Source organism: Pongo abelii, chromosome 5 (genome assembly GCF_028885655.2).
Source record: "Pongo abelii isolate AG06213 chromosome 5, NHGRI_mPonAbe1-v2.0_pri, whole genome shotgun sequence".
NCBI lineage: Eukaryota > Metazoa > Chordata > Mammalia > Primates > Hominidae > Pongo > Pongo abelii.
In genome coordinates, this window is record NC_071990.2 from 20650553 (window position 1) to 20671672 (window position 21120).

The 21120-nt window shown below is 39.1% G+C and overlaps 1 protein-coding gene across 5 annotated transcripts in view; it reads left to right on the plus strand.

The window, feature by feature from the left end:
- Positions 1-21120, plus strand: part of CDKAL1 (CDK5 regulatory subunit associated protein 1 like 1) — a 715037-nt gene that overhangs the window by 113751 nt on the left and 580166 nt on the right. For all 5 annotated transcript variants that reach the window (XM_054557269.2, XM_024248919.2, XM_054557271.1 and 2 more), the window contains one exon: positions 13958-14042. In XM_054557269.2, the coding sequence (XP_054413244.1) occupies positions 13958-14042 (85 nt within the window). The remainder of the gene's footprint in view (positions 1-13957; positions 14043-21120) is intronic.

A 21120-nucleotide genomic window follows, 5' to 3' on the forward strand; every position in this document is an offset into this window, starting at 1 on the left:
TTTTTCTGCCTCACTTTTTACTCCGGGTGGTGTCCCAGGAAGTGGCAGTTTCATGCCTGTGGCTTCAGCTATCAGGGAGCTCCTTCCTTCCTTTGCACTCCCTGGTCCCAAAGGGCAACTCCTGCTATTCTAGCCCCTGTCAAATGATCCCAGCTATTGGGCTCTTATAATACAGGTTGAGTATTTTTTATTCAAATGCTTAGGACCAGAAGTGTTTTTGATTGTGGATTTTTTTTTCCAGATTTTGGACTATTTCCATTATACACTTACTGGTTGAACATCCCTAATCTGAAGATCCAAAATGTTGAATTTCCTTTGAGCATCCTGTGGTTACTCAAAAAGTTTCAGATTTTGGAGCATTTTGGATTTCAGAGTTTTAGATTAGGGATACTCAACCCGTACCACCTCTTCTAGTGGGTCTCCGCAGCCCTTAGGTTGGTAGTAGCTGCCTGCTGGGAAAAGGGAGGAAAGATTTTCCTCCATCCTCTTAGGGTCTTTGGCTGAGTCTGAAAATCAAATTGCCAAAGACAGATTAACAGAAGAGAAACATTCAAATTTATTTAAGTTTTATGTGACATGGGAACTTTCACAAGGAAATGAAGACCCAAAGAAACAGTTAAACTTTAGTATTTTTTATAGTAGGTTTGAAGAAGAGTGGAGAGCCGTGGAGAAATACGGTAGGGTAAAAGAGTGTGATCTAATGGTAATAAACTGGGGGAAACGTAGTAGGACCTGATTTTGCCAGATTCTTCTGTGTCCCCTCGTCTTCAGAGATAAGGATGTTCCTTTCCTCTGGGTATAGGGAAGGCATGTCTCAAATGAGGGTCTTATAACCTGCTTCAGGGGAAGGTCAGAAATTTTCTTCTAGGTTTTATGACTTGTTTCAGGGGAGACAAGAGGGACAAGGTCAGAGAGACCTTCCTGCTTCTGCTATTTTTCAGATCTCTTCAGTTTAAAATACTCAATATGTTGAGGTGGTATATTTTGGGGTAGTGTGCTCTGAGCCCCATCACTGCTGTTGTTCATTTTGGGGTTCCTTCCCTTTCCCTGTTTGGGGTCTTGGATCTTCTATTGCCCATGTAACCACATTTCTCTGTTAATTTTTATCTGTTTTCATGCCTAGAATGGTTTCTTTTTTCCTAACTAGAACCTGATGAATACAGGGTGAAAATTTGAGAGTTCAATTTTGGAAATTATTTGTGTCAAGTTTAGTATTTCTGTGATGCATTCCAGTGGAGACGTTCTTAGGTGAGTTGGATAGTGAGCTCAGATGCGTGTGTGAACTGGAAGTATAAATTGGGCTATCATCTCAGCCAAATGGTAGTATTTCAAACCATGGGAGTGGTGGATGGGATCATCTAGTACACAGAAGAGAAGGGAATCCAAATTTAGGTCCTCTGAAACTCCGAGTCCTGAGAGGTGGGATGGGGGAGGGAGATGGATAAAGTAGGAAGGCCCGGGAGAGTGATGCTGTTGATAACATAAAGAAAGGATTGTTGGCAGGGCAAAGTGGCTCATGCCTGTAATCCCACACTTTGGGAGGCTGAGGTGGGTGGATCATCTGAGGTCAGGAGTTCGAGACCAGCCTGGCCAACATGCTGAAACCCCGTCTCTACCAAAAATACAAAAATTAGCCCGGTATGGTGGTGCATGCCTGTAATCCCAGGTACTCGGGAGGCTGAGGCTGGAGAATTGCTTGAACCCGGGAAGCGGAGGTTGCAGTGAGCGGAAATTGCACCACTGCACTCCAACCTGGGTGACAGAGTGAGACTCCGTCTCAAAAAAAAAAAAAAAAAAAAAGAAAGAAGAAAGGACCGTTTCACTGCTTTGTGCATTCTGCCAAATGTTTATGGTGTCAGTTACCTTGATGAAAGCAGTTTTAGGGACATGGTGGGTAGTTGAGGGTCTTCACCAAAATGAAGTGGTAGATGAGTGAATGTGAGGTGACAGAGTATATAGCTCATGCATAGAGAGAGTTCTTTCGAGATGTTTGATAATGAAGGGGGAGTAAACAAATGAGGAAGGCCGGGCACAGTGGCTCACGCCTGTAATCCCAGCACTCTGGGAGGCCGAGGTGGGAGGATCACTTGAGGTCAGGAGTTCAAGACCAGCCTGGCCAACATGGTGAAACCCCACCTCAACTAAAAATACAAAAATTAGCCGGGCGTGGTGGCGGGTGCCTGTAGTCCCAGCTACTCAGGAGGCTGAGGCAGGAGAATCGCTTGAACCGGGAGACAGAGGTTGCAGTGAGCCAAGATTGTGCCACTGCACTCCAGCCTGGGCAACAGAACGAAACTCTGTCTCAACAACAACAAAAAAGAAATGAGGAGATAGCAGGAAGATGTATTAAGAAAAGCTACAGTTTTTATGATTGCCTTTTACTTTAAAAATATTTAATTTTTAGAATAGTTTCTAAATGAAAATAGAAGTCATACAAGGAAAAGTTTTCCTCTTGTTTCCCGTTAACTCTTTTTTACTCCCTTCTCCCAGTCCCAGCATATAGCCCCTGCTATGCGTTTCTGATACACATCCAAAAAAATTTTATGTAAATACTAGCAAATGTGATTATATATTCTAGATTTTCCCCTTCTCATCCCTAGGGGTAGCCTACTGTATATATTTTTATTGTCTTATTTTGTTTCTCTGAACAATATGACCTGGAGATGTTTCTGCATTGGAACTTAGAGGTTATTCATTTGTTTATAGGAGTATTTGTTCTGAAGGTACTAAAATATTTGTAACCAGTCATTTTTTACTATTACAAATAATACCTGTATGTTTGCAGTACGCTAACTTCTTAATAGGGGAACTACTAGGTCTGAGAATATGCACCTGCCATTTCAGTAGATACTGTCATATTACCTCCTTAAGTGGCGATCTGGTACCTATGCCCGCCAGCAAAGCATGAAGATTACTGTTTTCTCACAGTTACATCAGTATAGTGTGCTATCAAACTTTTGGATTTTTGACAGTCTAGTAAGTGAAAAATAGTATTTTTTAAAAAAACAGTGCAGTTTTAGTTTTCACTTATTAAGAATGAAGTTGAACATCTCTTTGTATGTTCAAGAACCATGTGTTTCATTTTTTCATGAACTCTCAGTTCATATTTGTTGCCCTTTTTTTTCTATTAGCTTTGGTCTTTTAAGTTTTTGAGTTTTGTATGTTAGGCCTAAGGGCCTAACAGCTCACTGCGGGTGTAACATTGCTTGCAAGATGGGCCTGGTGAGCAGTGGTTTTGGACTGCGGCATGGTGGCTGGATCATGAAGGGCCCTGTAAAGTCCATTTGGTGTTTATATAGGCTCTTGGTTTATAAAACTTTTTTTAACATACAGAAATATATATCTTGTTAGAGATTCTTTTTTTTTTTTTTTTTTTTTGAGACAGAGTCTCACTCTGTCACCAGGCTGGAGTGCAGTGGTGCGATCTCAGCTCACTGGAACCTCTGACTCCCTGGTTCAAGCGATTCTCCTCCCGAGTAGCTGGGATTACAAACATGTGCCGCCATGCCCAGCTAATTTTTGTATTTTTAGTAGAGACGGGGTTTCACCATGTTGGTCATGATGGTCTCGATCTCCTGATGTCATGATCCACCTTCCTCGGCCTCCTAAAGTGCTAGGATTAGAGGTGTGAACCACCGCGCCCGGCCTAGGGATTCTCTAGATGCAGTAATTTCTGAAATAATTGTATGTCAAAATCAATAGAGCAATTTAATTTGGAATGAGGACGGGGAATATTAATAATGTTCTTTTCTACATGGTAAGTACAACGTCTGTCTTGTACCTGATTTGACTATGACCAGGCCTACTTAGCTATGGGGTAATAGCCATAATTAATTTTCAATAGTTAGTGGTAGAGCTTTGCCAGCTATTATTTTTCATTTAAAAGAAAAAATCGTCTTTCATACAATGAACAGACTTCAAGCTGACCCTTGGTTTCTTCATCTTATTTCTGTAAAGCACTTGGGAGGACTATTTTAAGAGAACAAACTCATTATATAAGCAATCTCCGAGAATAACTGCTTCTTCCCAGTAGCTTCTATTTCCTTTAGTCAGAGACTCACTCTGCAGACACCACCGCTATACAAAGGACCAGTTCATACTCTTGAGAATTTCAGAATGGGAGCATAGGTACTCTTTGTCAATGTCTTCCTTTCATTTCTCCTCTACTCTTTCCTCCTTTTTCCCCCTTTTTCTGCTCGTTCTCCCAGTGCTCCAACCCTAGCTGGCTAAAGGAGAATACTTTATCATGAATCACTTTTATTCCTTTTAGAAAACAGATTTTGAAAACATGGTTACTCCATGCTGAGCATTGTGTAAGTCTAAATAAAGAAAAATAAATGAAATGTAAAGAAAAAAATTAATCTATTGACCAGAATTTTTATTTTGTTTTCTTTTTGTTTTTTGACCTGGAGTCTTGCTCTGCTGCTCAGGCTGGAGTGCTGTGGTGCGATCTCGGCTCACTGCAACCTCCGCCTCTCGTGTTCAAGTGATTCTTCTGCCTCAGCCTCCCGAGTAGCTGGGATTACAGGCATGCACCACCACGCCCAGCTAATTTTTGTATTTTTAGTAGAGACAGGGTTTCACCATGTTGGTGAAGCTGGTCTTGAACTCCTGACCTCATGATCCACCCGCCTTGGCCTCCCAGAGTGCTGGGATTACAGGCGTGAGCCACCGCGCCGACCATTTTCATTGGTTTTAAGAAGTTAATTTTCAAGTTGTACCTTAAGGGTGCTTTCGAATTCTCTTATTAAAGCGTACTCTATTCTCAGTTTTTAGTAGGCAGTCAATGATTTGTATTATGTAAATAAACCCTCTGGGTATGGGTAAACGTACTGCACACTTAAAATGTTTGGACTTGACTTGTCTTCCAGAGTTCTGTGATAAAGAAACTCCCAAAAAATGCTTTTGGGTTCAAGACAATGAAACTCTTTTCTCTCTTTGTTTTGTTCCTACTGAATTTTTATTTGTATCAACCTCCATACCCTCCTTACTTAAATCCATGAATAGACTCCTTTTATTGTTTCGTGTTGTTTCTTGGGTTGATTTTCAAATGGAACAGTTGTGTAAGATAAAGGTTTGTTCTCCTGAATAGTGTTGATGTGAACCACGCTGTCTCTTCTATAATGCCACCATTATGCAGAAGCCTGCAGGGGGAAGGGCAGATTGGTGGTTGTGAGAGTCTGCCTGTGCTTTAGGGTAATAATCCTGCATTCATTATTAATCTCCCTTTGCTTCCATGTCTCCTGCTCATTACCAAAGGCCAAGACATGACATGTTCAAGATCTTAGAAATTTTGAAAATAGCAGAACGGCTGCTTTTGAAGCCCGATTATTAGTCTTAGAAATATCATGAGACAACTGCAAGGCCATGTAATATTACTTATTTTAGTTTGTAGACATTCTCTACATTGTTTTTGGATCAATAGGCAAAGAGCCACTAATGAGCCATTATAATTTCCTTAAATTCACAGTCTCTGGAGTCAGTTTGTCTGGGTTTGTTACCCCTGCCCACCCTCTCACTGTGTGATTCTAGGCAAGTTACTTTTCTTTTCTAGACCTTAGATTCCTCCTCTATAAAACTGGAATAAAAATGAAGGTCAACATGGGAGGATTACACGAAAAAATGAATGTGACAGGCCAAGTTTATTGCTGGATGTATAATAGGTACTCAATAATGTTAGCTATTATTGTTATTACTAATCAGATTTTTATTACCCTGGATTTAAAAATAATTTTTCTGTATATAAAGAAACAGTTTGGAAAGTAAAGTGTTTTGATTAAAACAATAGTTTATTTCTCCTGTTGGTGACTATTTATTTTCTTGGTTCAGTGAGTCCAAAAGCTTTTAGCAGGCAAGGGAAAAGTCCCTTGGAAAATGTATATCAGGTCACTGTTTTTCTGATGGATCACAGCAGGAAAATAGTTTATGTTCTCCCCTTCAAATAAAAGGAAGCTATTGATTCCAAGCTGTATGGAAAGGGAAACTTAAAAACATTTAAAAAGCGTTGATAAGTTTTTTAAGGGAAAAAAGGGCAATGCATGCTTTTAACAGTTCAAACAGTACAGATAGATATAAATTAAATATTCATGTGTCCCTTCTCAGGATTAAGCATTAAAAAATTATAAAAGTAGTATTCATGCAAGTTTAAAAAAAAAGAGAAAGAATATAAAAGATGCACATGAATACAATATTGGGGCCCACTGAACCTTTATCTTGCTTTCAAGGACAAACCAGTTTTTCATGTATACTTCTATCCATTTTCTTTGCTTAGAACAGAATTTCCCTTTTTTCTTTTTCCTTTGTAAAACACGAAGTAGATACTAGACATATTCTTCTATACCTTGCTTTGTTTCACCTGATAATATCACAGAGATTGTTACAAATTGGCACTTAGAGATTTATGTTGCTTTCAAAACAGGCATGATATTTCAGCTGCAGTCCCATAATTTATTTAACCAATCTCCTTATAGTGGATAGGTAGGCTTTTTATGTTTTTTGCCTTGTCAATAATCTTCAATGAGAATTATTTATATATGTTTGTGTGTGTGCATGCATGTGTGTACACATGTGTATGGATATGTGATGTAAGTATCCTACAAGCATATGTAGGAGAAATTCTGACGTGCATGTATATGTTTGATAGTTTTTTCTACTTTGCCTTCCAAAGAGTTTCATCAGCGTAGCCTGCCGTCAGCAGAGGGAGAGGTTGCCAGTTTTCCCATTCTTTTGCTTGCACTGGATAGTATTACACTTCTTAATATTTTCTATTTTGATATGAGAATATAGGATCTCATTTTGTTTTGCATTTTAAAATTATGCGAGATCAATGTATATCAGGATAAATTCCTAATAGATCTGAGATATAAATGCAAAACCATATGGGTATTAGAAGAAAACATGGGTGAATTACTTAGTAATTTGGGAATAGAGGAAGTCTTCTAATAATGACTGAAAATCCATCAGCAATAACAGAAAAGGGTGACACATTTGATATTTTAGAAATAAAAAAGTATGAAGAAACTATAAAAAAGTAAAATGACAAACTGGAAAAAATACTGTGACTTGTATCATAGATATAGATAGGATTGATATCCTCTGTGGCATGTGTGTATGAGTAAATTAAAATTTGAGATGAAAATAACTATTAGCCTGATAGAAAAATGGGCAAAAAATAGGTACAGATGAAAAGATGAAAAACAGAAAAAAACAAACAAACAAAAAACTGCGAGGGGCCCTTATGCGTGAAAAGGTGCCCAGCTCACTCATAATAAGAAAAATGCGTGTTATACCCTCACTGTTGTTTTTCACCAGATTGGCAGAAGTCCAAAGGTTTCATAGCAGACTCCAGGGTCAAGGCTGCAGGTAAAGGGCACTCACATGCCTTGCTCATGGGAGTGCAAAGTGGCACACCTTTGTGGAGAAAAATTTTACAGTATGTAATAGAATTTCATGAGAATTTATCCCCTGACCCCACATTCCCGCCTTTTTGGACTCGATTCCAAAAGTAATCTGGGAAACGTAAAAATGACATGTGTACATTGCTACTCATTGCAGTACTGTTTGTAATAAAGAAAGACTGTATGCCACTGCCCTCCAGCCTGGGCGACACAGTGAGACTTTGTCTCAAACAACAACAACAACAACAGCAACAACAACAACAGACTGTATATAAAAAGATTTTGAAATCTAGATTCCATCTGGCTAGCCTGAAGTTTGCAGGTTTCCAAAATAGATCTGATATGCCAACTTTGGCATTGGCAATATTTGGCTTATGTGCAGATGGTTTTCAGCTGCATATCAGAGGTTACGAGCACTCTAAGGGATTCTAACGCTCAAATCTCGAAGTAGGTGGAGTTCTTTCTTGGGCACTCTCTAAGTTGGTGCCTTCTTCCTACCTTTCCCTTCCCTGGTCCACTCTTGTCCGTCTGCCTGGCCCTTCTTTCCCTCAGTGCTCTTCTCTAATATTGCTTCTCCTTCTAAGGCACTGGAGGACCTGGCATGAATGTTCTAAGGCAAGATCAGAAGGTGTTAACCTCTTAGCAGGTATTTGCTCTGATAACCAGATCATCTAAAAGCGGTAGTGTGTTTGTACATTTATTTTATTATTTATTCCACCTCCACTTATCCAAATTAATGTATGAAATTGGGGTGTATCTTAGAATTGATAAGAACTTGCATATAACTTCTACCCCTCTGGAAGAGTTTTTGCAAAGTTGATGGTGTTTCTCATAGTTGGTGGCATCTTAGAAGCCCAGAAATGTGTGCATAAGGGGGTAAGCCACGTGGAATCACCATTATTTATTGGCAAATAGCCATAGCCAGTTTTCCTTCTCACTTTTCATTTTTAGTGAGTTTGTTTTCTGTGTTATTTCATAAATAAGGCCTCTGCTGGGTGATTGTGGGTTGGCTCAGAGCTAGCAAATACTCTAAATTGAGAAAGGAAAAGTATAGAATATTATCTTTTTGTTAACAATATTAACATTTATACAGATATCTGTCTTGAATTCTTAGCATTTGACATAATTAATTATTCCCTCTTTTTTTCCCTTCTTTTTTTGAGACAGAATCTTGCTGTGTCGCCTAGGCTGGAGTGCAGTGGTGCAATCACAGTTCACTGCAACCTCTGCCTCCTGGGATCAAGCGATTTTCCTGCCTCAGCCTCCTGAGTAGCTGGGACTATAGGCATGTGCCACCACGCCTGGCTAATTTTTGTATTTTTACAAAATACAAAGAGACAGGATTTTGCTACGTTGGTCAGGCTGGTCTTGAACTCCTGACCTCAAGTGGTTTGCCCGCCTCTGCCTCCTAGAGTGCTGGAATTACAGGCACAAGCCACCGTGCCTGGCCTGCTTTTTTTTTTTTTTAATTTATTTTTAATTTTTTAAAATCAGATAGACTCTTTAAAGACTGTAAACTCCCTGAGGGTAGAGATTCTATTCACAGCCATATCCCCAGTACCCAGAGTACAGCCTGGCACATAGTGAATCCTGATTGCCTATTGTTTGTTGATTGACTGATTTATGCCTCTAAGAGGAATTATCTTTTGATAATATTAAATAATATGTCCTAATACAAAACTGATAGAGTTCAGAAATAATTAAGAATCCCCTGGCTGGGCATGGTGGCTCACGCCTTTAATCCCAGCACTTTGGAAGGCTGAGGTGGGCGGGTCACGAGGTCAGGAGATTGAGACCATCCTGGCTAACACGGTGAAACTCCGTCTCTACTAAAACTACAAAAAAAAATTAGCCGGGTGTGGTGGTGGGCACCTGTAGTCCCAGCTACTCAGGAGGCTGAGGCAGGAGAATGGCATGAACCCAGGAGGCAGAGCTTGCAGTGAGTTGAGATCGCACCACTGCCCTCCAGCCTGGGCAACAGAGCGAGACTCCGTCTCAAAACAAAAACAAAAACAAAAAAACAACAAAAAAAGAATCTCCTGTGTTCAGTGGGAAAGGAATATTTGTTGGGTGGGGAGTTTCCTAAAAGATTATGGAATTTTTTGGCATTTTGACATATTCACAGAATTCCTATTGATTGAGGTTACTGCATCAAGTATAGTACAGTCATGTGTTGCTTAAGGATAGGAATTTGTTCTGAGAAATGTGTCAGGCTATTTTGTTATCATGCAAACATCATCAAGTGTACCCACACAAACCTAGATTGTATAGCCTATGACATATCTAGGCCATTATATGGTATAGACTATTGCTCCCAGGCTACACACCTGTACAGCATATTGCTGTATTGAATACCGTGGCACTGCAGAGCATCTAAACATAGAAGAGGTACATTAAAAATATGGTATGAAAAATTTAAAATGGTGCACCTGTCTAAGACACTGTGAATGGAGCTTGCAGGACTGGAAGTTGCTCTGGGTGAGTCAGTGAGTGGGTGGTGAGTGAATGTGTAGGCCTAGGACATACCCTGCACCCTACTGTAGACTTTATAAACACTGTACACTTAGGCTACACTAAATTTATACAGAATATTTTTCTTTCGTAATAATAAATTAACCTTAGCTTACTATATTTTCACTTTATAAACCTTTTAATTTTTGAAAATGTTTTCACACTCTTGTAATAACACTTAAAACACAAGCATATTGTACAGCTGAACAAAAATATTTCCTTATTGTTTAAGCATTTAAAATTAAATTTTATTTACTTATGGCCAGGCACAGTGGCTCACACCTGTAATCCTAGCACTTTGGGAGGCCGAGGCAGGTGGATCACGAGGTTAAGAGATTGAGACCATCCTGGCCAACATGGTGAAACCCCATCTGTACTAAAAATACAAAAAGTTAGCCAGGTGTGGTGGCAGGTGCCTGTAGTCCCAGCTACTCGGGAGGCTGAGGCAGGAGAATCACTTGGGCCCGGGAGGTGGAGGTTGCAGTGAGCCGAGATTGTGCCACTGTACTCTAGCCTGGTGACAGAGTGAGACTCTGTCTCAAATAAATAAATAAATAAAAATAAATAAATAAAAAATTTTATTTATTTATTTTTACTTTTTAAATGTGTTTGTTAAAAGCTAAGACACAAACACACACATGAGCCTAGGCCTACAAAGGGCAGGATCATCAATATCACTGTCTTCCAGCAATACATCTTGTCTCACTGGAAGATCTTCAGGGGCAATAACATGCATGGAGCTGTCATCTCCTATGATAACAATGCCTTACCTTCTTCTGGAATACCTACCTCCTGGAGGACCTTCCTGAGGTTATTTTACAGTTAATTTTTTTTTTTTTTTTTTTTTGAGACAGTGTCTCACTCTGTCACCCAGGCTGGAGTGCACTGGTGCGATCTCAGCTCACTGCAACCTCTGTCCCCCAGGTTCAAGCAATTCTTCTGCCTCAGCCTCCTGAGTAGCTGGGATTACAGACGCCTGCCACTGCACCTGGCTAATTTTTGTATTTTTAGTAGTGATGGGGTTTCACCATCTTGGTCAGGCTGGTCTTGAACTGCTGACCTCGTGATCCAGCCACCTTGGCCTCCCAAAGTGCTGGGATTACAGGTGTGAGCCACTGCACCTGGCCAACTTTTTTCTTTTTTTTTTTTAAATAAGTAGAGGGAGTACATTGAAACAGTGATGAAAAGTATTCTATAGTAAATACTAAGTGATAGGAATTTTTAAGCTCCATTATACTCTTGTGTATCAACTGTCATATATGTGGTCCATCCTTGACTGAAATGTCATTATGCAACACATGTTTTCCCTTTATTTTGAAAGCCAACGTTAGCAAAATTCCAAAGTCCAATAATTTGCATTATTTATTCATTGCCATACTTCTCCTTGAGAGGTCCTATGTTAAGAGTTGTCTAATGACTTGAAAATGACGGGTAGAAGAATGTGCCGGGATATAAAGCTGGCATCTGGTACAGATAATTCTGTCATTGGGATTATTTATTAATTTTGAGACAGAATTTTGCTCTTGTTGCCCAGGCTGGAGTACGGTGGCATGATCTCGGCTCACTGCAACCTCCACCTCCTGAGTTCAAGCAATTCTTCTGCCTCAGCCTCCTGAGTAGCTGGGATTACAGGTGCCCACCCCCACGCCCGGCTAATTTTTTGTATTATTAGTAGAGATGGGGTTTCATCATGTTGGCCAGGCTGGTCTCGAACTCCTAACCTCAGGTGATCCACCTGCCTCGGCTTCCCAAAGTGCCGGGATTACAGGCGTGAGCACCTGCACCTGGCCCTTATTTGTTTTGAAATAAACTAACAATTGCTAGATTTTTTTATCATTAGCTAGCAGACATTTGTGACATTTTCTTGTCTGCATAATGTGGTTCTCATAGTATTGCTTTGTCATTTGAAATTCAACTTTCATTCAATAAATAAGGAGTATCTCCCATGTAGCAGGCACTGTAATAAGTGCTGGGGATATAGTTACGAGTAAGGTGTGAGTCTCAGTCCTAAATCTTTGTTAAATACAATAGCGAAGCTTATTTCTTGAAGCTTATTTCTAAAGATCAATATGGCCTTCCAAGCTTTAGGAGATTGGAGAAGTGCCATATGCATGTGGTCCCACACATTGTCCCTCTGTCATCCTCCCCTCACCCTTTACCTACTTGCATATTGTTTAGTGTTCTGTGACAATTTGAATGTCTACTTTGTGCCCATCACTCTGTTGGGATTTGAACTTTCAAGGAGCAGCAGATAAAAATGTTGTATTCAGTATCTCTTAAATAGTGATAAAGACAGGCCAAAAAATGAATGATTTTCAGTGTACAAGAATTGTCTACACACAGTCTGTTATAAGAGTTCAGAGAAGAAAGAGTACTAGGATCAGATTGATAGTAGAGGAATATCACTCAGGTGGCATTGGGTATAATTTGGAGGATACTAACAGGAGGTTGGTGAATAATCTTTTCTGAGTTGAGTAGGGAAGTGACATAATTGATTTATGTTTTATATAAGGCACTCTGGCTGCTGGGTGGCAAATTAGACTGTGGTCTGGGGGTAAAGGAAATGAATGCAAGAAATGAGTCAAGTTAGCAAGGCTCATAGTATTCAGCTGATAAATAGTGTAAGTAGTTTCCATGCCTTTCATTGTTTCAATACTTTTTTTTTTTAAGCTGGGCATGGTGGCAGGTGCCTGTAATCCCAGCTACTCGGGAGGCTGAGGCAGGAGAATGGCGTGAACCCAGGAGACGGAGGTTGCAGTGAGCAGAGATCATGCCACCACACTCCAGCCTGGGTGACAGAGCAAGACTCCATCTCAAAAAAAAAAAAAAAAATTTTTTTTTTGCCATGTTTATAATAAAATACTGGGAGAATTATTATTATTTTTTTAGATGGAGTCTTGCTCTGTCACGCAGGCTAGAATGCAGTGGCATAATGATCTTGGCTCACTGCAACCTCTGCCTCCCGGGTTCAAGCAATTCTCTGTCTCAGCCTCCTGAGTAGCTGAGAGTACACGCATGCCCACCACCACACCTGGCTAATTTTTGTATTTTTGGTAGAGACGGGGTTTCACCATCTTGGCCCAGCTGGTCTTGAACTCCGGACCTCATGATCCACCTGCCACAGCCTCCGAAAGTGCTGGGATTACCGGAGTGAGCCACCGAGCCCAGCCGGTAGAATTTTTTTTTTGTGTGTGCCAAGTTACCAGAAACTCTGATGTGCTTACCAGTCCTCCCACCTAGTGCTCTTATTTGAATCTTCCTTCCTAGGTGGAGAATCTACACATAGACATCTGTATGTTCTCTTAGTTCCTGTCATTTGATCTTAGCTTCTATTCTTATACAGATACTGTTGAAGCTGCTGCAGTTTTCTTTCAATTTTGGTTTTCCTTTCTTTATGGTAATCCTATTTTAATATATGAGATCCTTTCAGGCAACTGAGATATGCAAGAGGCAGGTGGAATAGTAGCAACTTTAGGTATTAAAACTTCATATAATAAATATGATGGGTTTGGATTATTTGTTGCATTGCCAGTGAGTTTATTATAGTATATAACAATATTTAATCAAAATGGTGATAGGAATAAAAGGCCCACTTTGAGGTAAATCATTAATTTTTAAGGCAGACAAGTTATGTTTTTAAGAATTTCTCAAGCTGAAGAATATTCAGTGTGCACTCTGTGCCTGAAAAAGCTTAACACATAATCCACAAAAGTGAAATTAATTTGATACTCAGAGGTAAGATTAGGGCAAGTTTCACTTTAGTTTGTGGAAATTATTAAATAGTACTGTCAAGCATTGAAAACAAAGGAAGAGAGTGCTTATCATCATTACATTTTAAGTGAAAAGATATAGCATAGATTATACATTTTGATATTTATTGTTCACAAATATTTCCTTGTTCTAGCAATTTTCTACTGTGTTGTAATTGCCTGTTCATTTGACTCCACTGTTTTTCTCTCCCCTACCACAGCAATCCCAGTGCCACTGGGTATTTTTGAATGATTAAATGTGCTACTTACTTCTTTTTTGTGTCCATTTTTTTTTAATAGAAAATGCATCCGATGCAGATTTATGGCTCCTGAACAGTTGCACTGTAAAAAACCCAGCTGAAGACCACTTTAGAAACTCAATTAAGTAAGTAGAAATTGATTTGTTCCTATTTTGTATAATCAAAGTAAGAATTGATACCAAAAGATTAGCTTTTTAAAAATGTCAATAGTAGATATTTAGTTTATATTAAAAAAGTATGAGTTGGACTTTTAAGATTATACTGTTTTGAATTTGTCTGATACAGAATGATCCTTTTTTATTTTTTATTTTTAAATTAAATTTAAGTTCTGGGGTACATGTACAGGATGTGCAAGTTTGTTACATAGGCAAACATGTGCCTTGGTGGTTTGTTGCACCTATCAACCCATCACCTAGGTATTAAGCCGTATATGGATTAGCTATTTATCCTGATGCTCTCCCTTCCCCCGCCCCCTAACAGGCCCAACTGTGTGTTGTTCCCCTCCCTGTGTCCATGTGTTCTCATTGTTCAGCTCCCACTTATAAGTGAGAACATGCGGTGTTTGGTTTTCTGTTCCTGTATTAGTTTGTTATGGATAACGGCTTCCAGCTCCATCTGTGTCCTTGCAAAGGACGTGATCTCATTTCTTTTTATGGCTGCATAGTATTCCATGGTGTATATGCACCACAATTTCTTTATCCAGTCTGTCATTGACGGGCATTTGGGTTGATTCCATGTCTTTGCTATTGTGAATAGTGCTACAGTGAACATATGTGTGCATGTATCTTTTTAATAGAATGATTTATGTTCCTTTGGGGACATACCCAGTAATGGGATTGCTGGATCAAATGGCATTTCTGGTTCTAGGTCTTTGAGAAATCGCCACACTACCTTTCACAATGGTTTAATTAATTTACATTCCCACCAACAGTGTAAAAGTGTTCCGGTTTCTCCACAGCCTCGCCAGCATCTGTAGTTTGTTGATTTTTAATAATCGCCATTCTGACGGGTGTGAGATGGTACCTCATTGTGGTTTTGGCTTGCATTTCTGTAATGATCAGTGATGTTGAACTTTTTTTCATATTTTTTTTGCCACATAAATGTCTTTTGAGAAGTGTCCATGTGCTTCGCCCACTTTTTAATGGGGTTGTTTGGTTTTTTCCTATAAATCTGTTTAAATTCCTTATAGATTCTGGATATTAGACCTTTGTCTTGTGGATAGATTGCAAACATTTTCTCCCATTCTATAGGTTGTCTTTTCACTCTGATGATAGTTTCTTTTGCTGTGCAGAAGCTCTTTGGTTTAATTAGATTCCATTTGTCAATTTTTGCTTTTGTCAAAATTGCTTTTGATGTTTTCATCATTAAATCTTTGCCAGTGCCTATGTCCTGAATGGTATTGCCTAGGTTTTCTTCTAGGGCTTTTGAAGTTTTGGGCTTTACATTTAAGTCTTTAATCCATCTTGAGTTAATTTTTGTATAAGGTGTAAGGAAGGGGTCCAGTTTCAATTTTCTGCACAAGGCTAGCCAGTTTTCCCAGCACCATTTATCAAGTAGGGAATCCTCTCCCCATTGCTTGTTTTTGTCAGGTTTGTTGAAGATCAGATGGTTGTAGACGTGCGGTCTTATTTCTGAGTTCTCTATTCTGTTTCCTTGGTCTATGTGTCTGTTTTTACACCAGTCCTGTGAAGTTTTGGTTACTATAGCCTTGTAGTATAGTTTGAAGTTGGGTAGCGTGATGCCTCCAGTTTTGTTCTTTTTGCTTAGGGTTGTCTTGGCTATATGGGCTCTTTTTTGGTTTCATATGAATTTTAAAGTTTTTTTTTTTTTCTAATTCTATGAAGAATGTCAATGGTAGTTTAATGGGAATAGTGTTGAATCTATAAATTACTTTGGGCAGTATGGCCATTTTCATGATATTGATTCTTCCTATCCATGAGCATGGAATGTTTTACCATTTGTTTGTTTCCTCTCTTATTTCCTTGGGCAGTGGTTTGTAGTTCTCCTCGAAGAGGTCCTTCACTTCCCTTGTTAGCTGTTTTCCTAGGTATTTTATTCTTTTTGTGGCAATTGTAAATGGGAGTTCATTCATGATTTGGCTGTCAGTTTGTCTATTGTTGGTGTATAGGAATGCTTGCGATTTTTGCACATTGATTTTGTATCCTGAGAGTTTGCTGAAGTTGCTTATTAGGTTAAGTTTTCGGGCTGAGACGATGGGGTTTTCCAGAAATAGGATCATTTCATCTGCAAACAGAGAGTTTGACTTCCTCTCTTTCTATTTGAATACGCTTTATTTTTTTCTCTTGCCTGATTGCCCTGGCCAGAACTTCCAATACTATGTTGAATATGGGTGGGGAGAGAGGGCATCCTTGGCTTGTATCCGTTTTCAAGGGGAATGCTTCCAGCTTTTGCTCATTCAGTATGATATGAGCTGTGGGTTTGTCATAAATGGCCCTTCTTATTTTGAAGTCTGTTCCATCAATACTTAGTTTATTGAGAGTTTTTAACATGAAGGGATGTTGAATTTTCTGTATCTATTGAGAAAATCATGTGGTTTTTGTCTTTAGTTCTGTTTATGTGATGAATTATATTTATTGATTTACGTATGTTGAACCAGCCTTGCATCCGGGGGTGAAGCCGACTTGATCGTGGTGGATAAGCTTTTTGATGTGCTGCTGGATTCGGTTTGCCAGTATTTTATTGAGGATTTTTGCATCGATGTTCATCATGGATATTGACCTGAAGTTTTCTTTTTTTGTTGTATCTCTGCCAGGTTTTGGTATCAGGATGATGCTGGCCTCGTAAAGTGAGTTAGGAAGAAGTCCCGTCTTTTCGGTTGTTTGGAATAGTTTCAGGGGGATGGCTTTTTGAAGGGTTTTTTGTGTGTCTATCTCCTTAAGAATAATACTTTAATGGGAACTTTTCTAATAAGTGATTTCAGTATTTGTGAAGTTAGCTAATAGGTGATTTTTGAGTATTTGTTAAGTGTTAACTATGTGTTCTTCTCGGAGAATCAATGCATACTTTGTGAAGTTGCCTGACACAGTCCTTGCCTCTTTTCCCTGCCCATTAGCACTGTTCTAAGTGCTATAGTACCTGGCTTTCAACGGAATTGCAGTTTGTTGAAGGGAGGTGAGCATATTAAGTCCTTGCTTCTTGCTTTGTTCCCTCAAGTTAACGTGGAAGAAGTATCCTTTTTTCACATTTTCTCTGAATCTTATCCCCATGGATCTTCTTAGAAACCTTCTTCTAGAAATTATTTCCTCATTCCATATTTCCAACCTCTCCAACTCCCCTGGAACCTTTTCATTGGTATTTAAACATACCTGGGTCTAATCGGCCCCCTGTACCCCTGTTAGCTATTGTCCTACGTTTTTTCTTGCCTTCCCAGCCAGACTTTTAAAAATTCTTCTCTTCTTAATTTCATTCTTATACTCATTCTTTTTCCCCTTTATTGGTTTTATTGTGAAATATATTAAACATACATTAGCATTTATAAAACGCATACAGTTTAAATAATAATAAACACTTAAACATCTGCCACCCAGTGTAAGAAGTATAACATTGTCAAGACCATAGAAACTGCCGTGTTTTCAATCATAACTCCCAAGAAGTAACCTTTATCTTGACTTTTGTGAGTCATTTCCTTACTTTTATTAGTTAATGTATCATCTATTAAGTATGTCTTTAAACAGTGTGTTGTCTTGTTTAGCCGTATTTTGAACTTTATCTGTTGAACTTATACTGTTTGTGTTCTTCTGAGATTTACATCTTTTTCTCAGTATTACGCTTTGAGATTTATTCATGTTAATGGGTGTAAATAACTCTGGTCATTCATAGAATTTGCTACAATTTATTTGTTTTATTGTTAATAGAGTTTTGAATTTTTCCCAGTGTTTTGCTCTCATGAACATTCCTGCTATGAATATTTTAAACATGTTTTCCGGTGCGCATGTGTAAGAATTATTCTAGAATATGAACCTGAGAGTTGAATTCCTGGGTAACATATCTGTGTACATTCAGACTTTATTAGGTAATGCCAATTTCTTTTCACGAATGGATGTAGTAGTGTGCATTCTCACCAGTAATGGATGTGTGCATTTGTTGTTTTTCATTTTTGCCAGCACTTGATATGGCCAGACATAAGTTTCTGCAAGTCTGTTGGTGATGATGGTATTTCGTTTTGGTTTTAATTTACATTTCTTTTTTGTCTTTTCTTGAGACAGGCTCTCACCCTGTCGCCCAGGCTGGAGTGCAGTGGCAGGATCTCGGCTCACTGCAACCTCTGCCTCTCGTGTTCAAAGGATTCTCCTGCCTCAGCCTCCCGGGTACCTGGGCTCACAGGCGTGTGCCATCACGCCCGGCTAACTTTTTTTTTTTTTTTTTTTGAGAGGGAGTCTCACTCTGTTGCCACCCTGGAGTGCAGTGGCGTGATCTTGTCTCACTACAACCGCCAACTCCCAGGTTCAAGTGATTCTCCTGCCTCAGCCTCTCGAGTAGGTGGGATTATAGGTGTGCGCCACCACACCCAGCTAATTTTTCGGTTTTTAGTAGAGATGGAGTTTCACCATGTTGGCCAGGATGATCTCAATCTCCTGACCTCATGATCCGCCTGCCTCGGCCTCCCAAAGTGCTGGGATTACAGACGTGAGCCACTGCGCCTAGTCAATTTTTTATATTTTTAGTAGAGATGAGGTTTCGCCATGTTGGCCAGGCTGGTCTTGAACTTCTGACCTCAAGTGATCCACCCGCCTTGGCCTCCCAAAGTGTTGGGATTACAGGCATGAGCCACCGCGCCTAGTCAGTTTTTTATATTTTTAGTAGAGATGTGGTTTCACCGTGTTGGCCAGGCTGATCTCGAACTTCTGACCTTGAGTGATCCACCTGCCTTGGCCTCCCAAAGTACTGGGATTACAGGCATGAGCCACTGTGCCTGGCCTTTGTTGCATTTCTGTGATCATTAATGAGTTTGAGCTTTTTAAAATAGATCTATTGGCTATTTGGATTTTACTTTTTTGGTAAAATGGCTTCTCACGTCATTTGTCTATTTTTCTGTTTTTTTATTTTTTTATTTTTTTCATTTTAATCATGTATTTGTGGCCATATATTATGTGTCTTACATATCCTGATCCTTAGATATTATACACATTGCAAATATCTTCTCCCAATTGTGGCTTATCTTTTCATTTTCTTTTGTGGTATCTTTTGATGAAGATAAATTCTGGTTTAAAATTTATTAATCCATTGTTTTTGGTCTGTTTTCTTATTGTTTAAGAAGTCTTTTCTTACTCTGAAGCTATTAAGATATTTTCCTATATTTTCTTCTAAAAGTTTCATGGTTTTACCTTTTACATTTAGGTCTATAATTCATCTAGAGTTGACTGTTATTATTTTTTGTTATGGTATCAGAAGGGGTCCAATTTTATTTTATGTTTTTCTCTGTAGATAACCAATTGTTTCAGTATCATTTATTTATTTAAGTTCTATTCTTTCTTCTTTTATCTGTGCATTACCCACCCTCTCATATGTTGAGTGTCCGTAGATGTTTGAGTCTGTTCTGGGTCCTCTATTTCATTCCTTTTATCTATTTCTTTATTCTGGTTCTTGTTCTACATAGTCATAAGTAGTACAGAGTTACATTAAGGCTACCTATTTGGTAGTGCTAGTACCTTTTTGTTCTTCTTTAAGAGTGTATCCGTTTTTAAGTTCAATAAGGAATACTGTTGTGTGTTTGTGATTACATTTAATTTTCAGATGATTTTGGGGAGAATTGAATCTTCACAATTTTGAGTTATCCAACTCTTTTATCCTGACTTTTTAAGGATTGATTCTTTTCTTTCTATAGCTCTTGTGCATCTTTTAGACTTTTTTCTCCCAATGTAGATATTGAAATATTCCAGTGCGTTAAGAAAATAAACTTATTCTTTCTTCTTTTGCCTGCACAGTATGTACTTTATATTTTTATACTACTGTAAATGGTAAACTTTAAAAATTTTTCATTTTCGGTTTTTGCTGCCTTGATCAGGGACTTAGCTGTGGTAGCAATGTGAAGGATGGTTGTGTGTAAGGAAGAGTATAGATCAGGAGTCCAGTGAGGACAGAGTGATTGTAGTCCAGGTACAGAGGATCTCATCTAAAGTGGAGGTGTTCAGAATTGGAAGGAATACATTGACTTGAGGTGGAAGAATTCTTTACATCAGGGGTCTCCAGCCCCTGGGCTGTAGACCTGTACTCGTCTGTGGCCTGTTAGGAACTGGCTGCACAGCAGGAAGTGAGTGGTAGGCGAGCAAGCATTACTGCCTGAGGTCTGCCTGCTATTAGATCAGCAGCAGCATTCGATTCTTATAGGAGCACAAATCCTATTGTGAACTGTACATGTGAGGGATCTAGGTTGTGCGCTCCTTATAAGAATCTAAACTAATGCTTGGTGACCTGAGGTGGAACAGTTTCACCCCAAAACCATACCTCCCACCCCTGCTCTGTGGAAAAATTGTCTTCCATGAAGCCGGTTCTTGGTGCCAAAAACGTTGGGGGGACCGCTGCTTTACACATTCCACATTGTCCAAGATGACTCTAAGGTCTCTGGCTAGAATGAGGTGAGGAATTCTAGGAAGGGAGTTATTAGGAGATGACATATTTTGGTTTTGAATGTGCTATATTTGAAGTTACAGATAAATATTTTAATAAGATAATGAATATACTTGAGCTTTATTGAGTGTCTTCTATGTGACAGGCAGTGTTCTAAGTGCTTTAGATGAATTAGATATTATCTAGCTTAATTCTTGTAGCCTACAATGAGTTGTAGATTCCATTTGTATTCCTGTTTTATAGGTGAAGCAGCATCTGTTTTACAGATGAAGGTCTCTAAGGCTGTTCAGTTCATAAATGGTAGAGGTGGGATTTTAACCGAGGCAGTCTGACTAGAGTCTGTGCATTTAACCATTTTATTACTGTGCTTCCTAGATAAAGATGTCAAGTAAGTGGTTGCAGAATTGAGGCAGATATCAAAGAGGTCAACACTAGAAATACAAATTTAATATTGTTTGCATAGAGTTGATAGTTGAATGTGATGGCATCCTTAATTCAAAATGGTGGAAGGAGCAGAGGAGTTCTTACCTGAGCGATGGCAAGAGGCAAGGGAGGGGAGGATGGAAGAGGGGAGTTAGGGTCACGTTTAGGGGCAGAAGAAGGACGAATTAAACT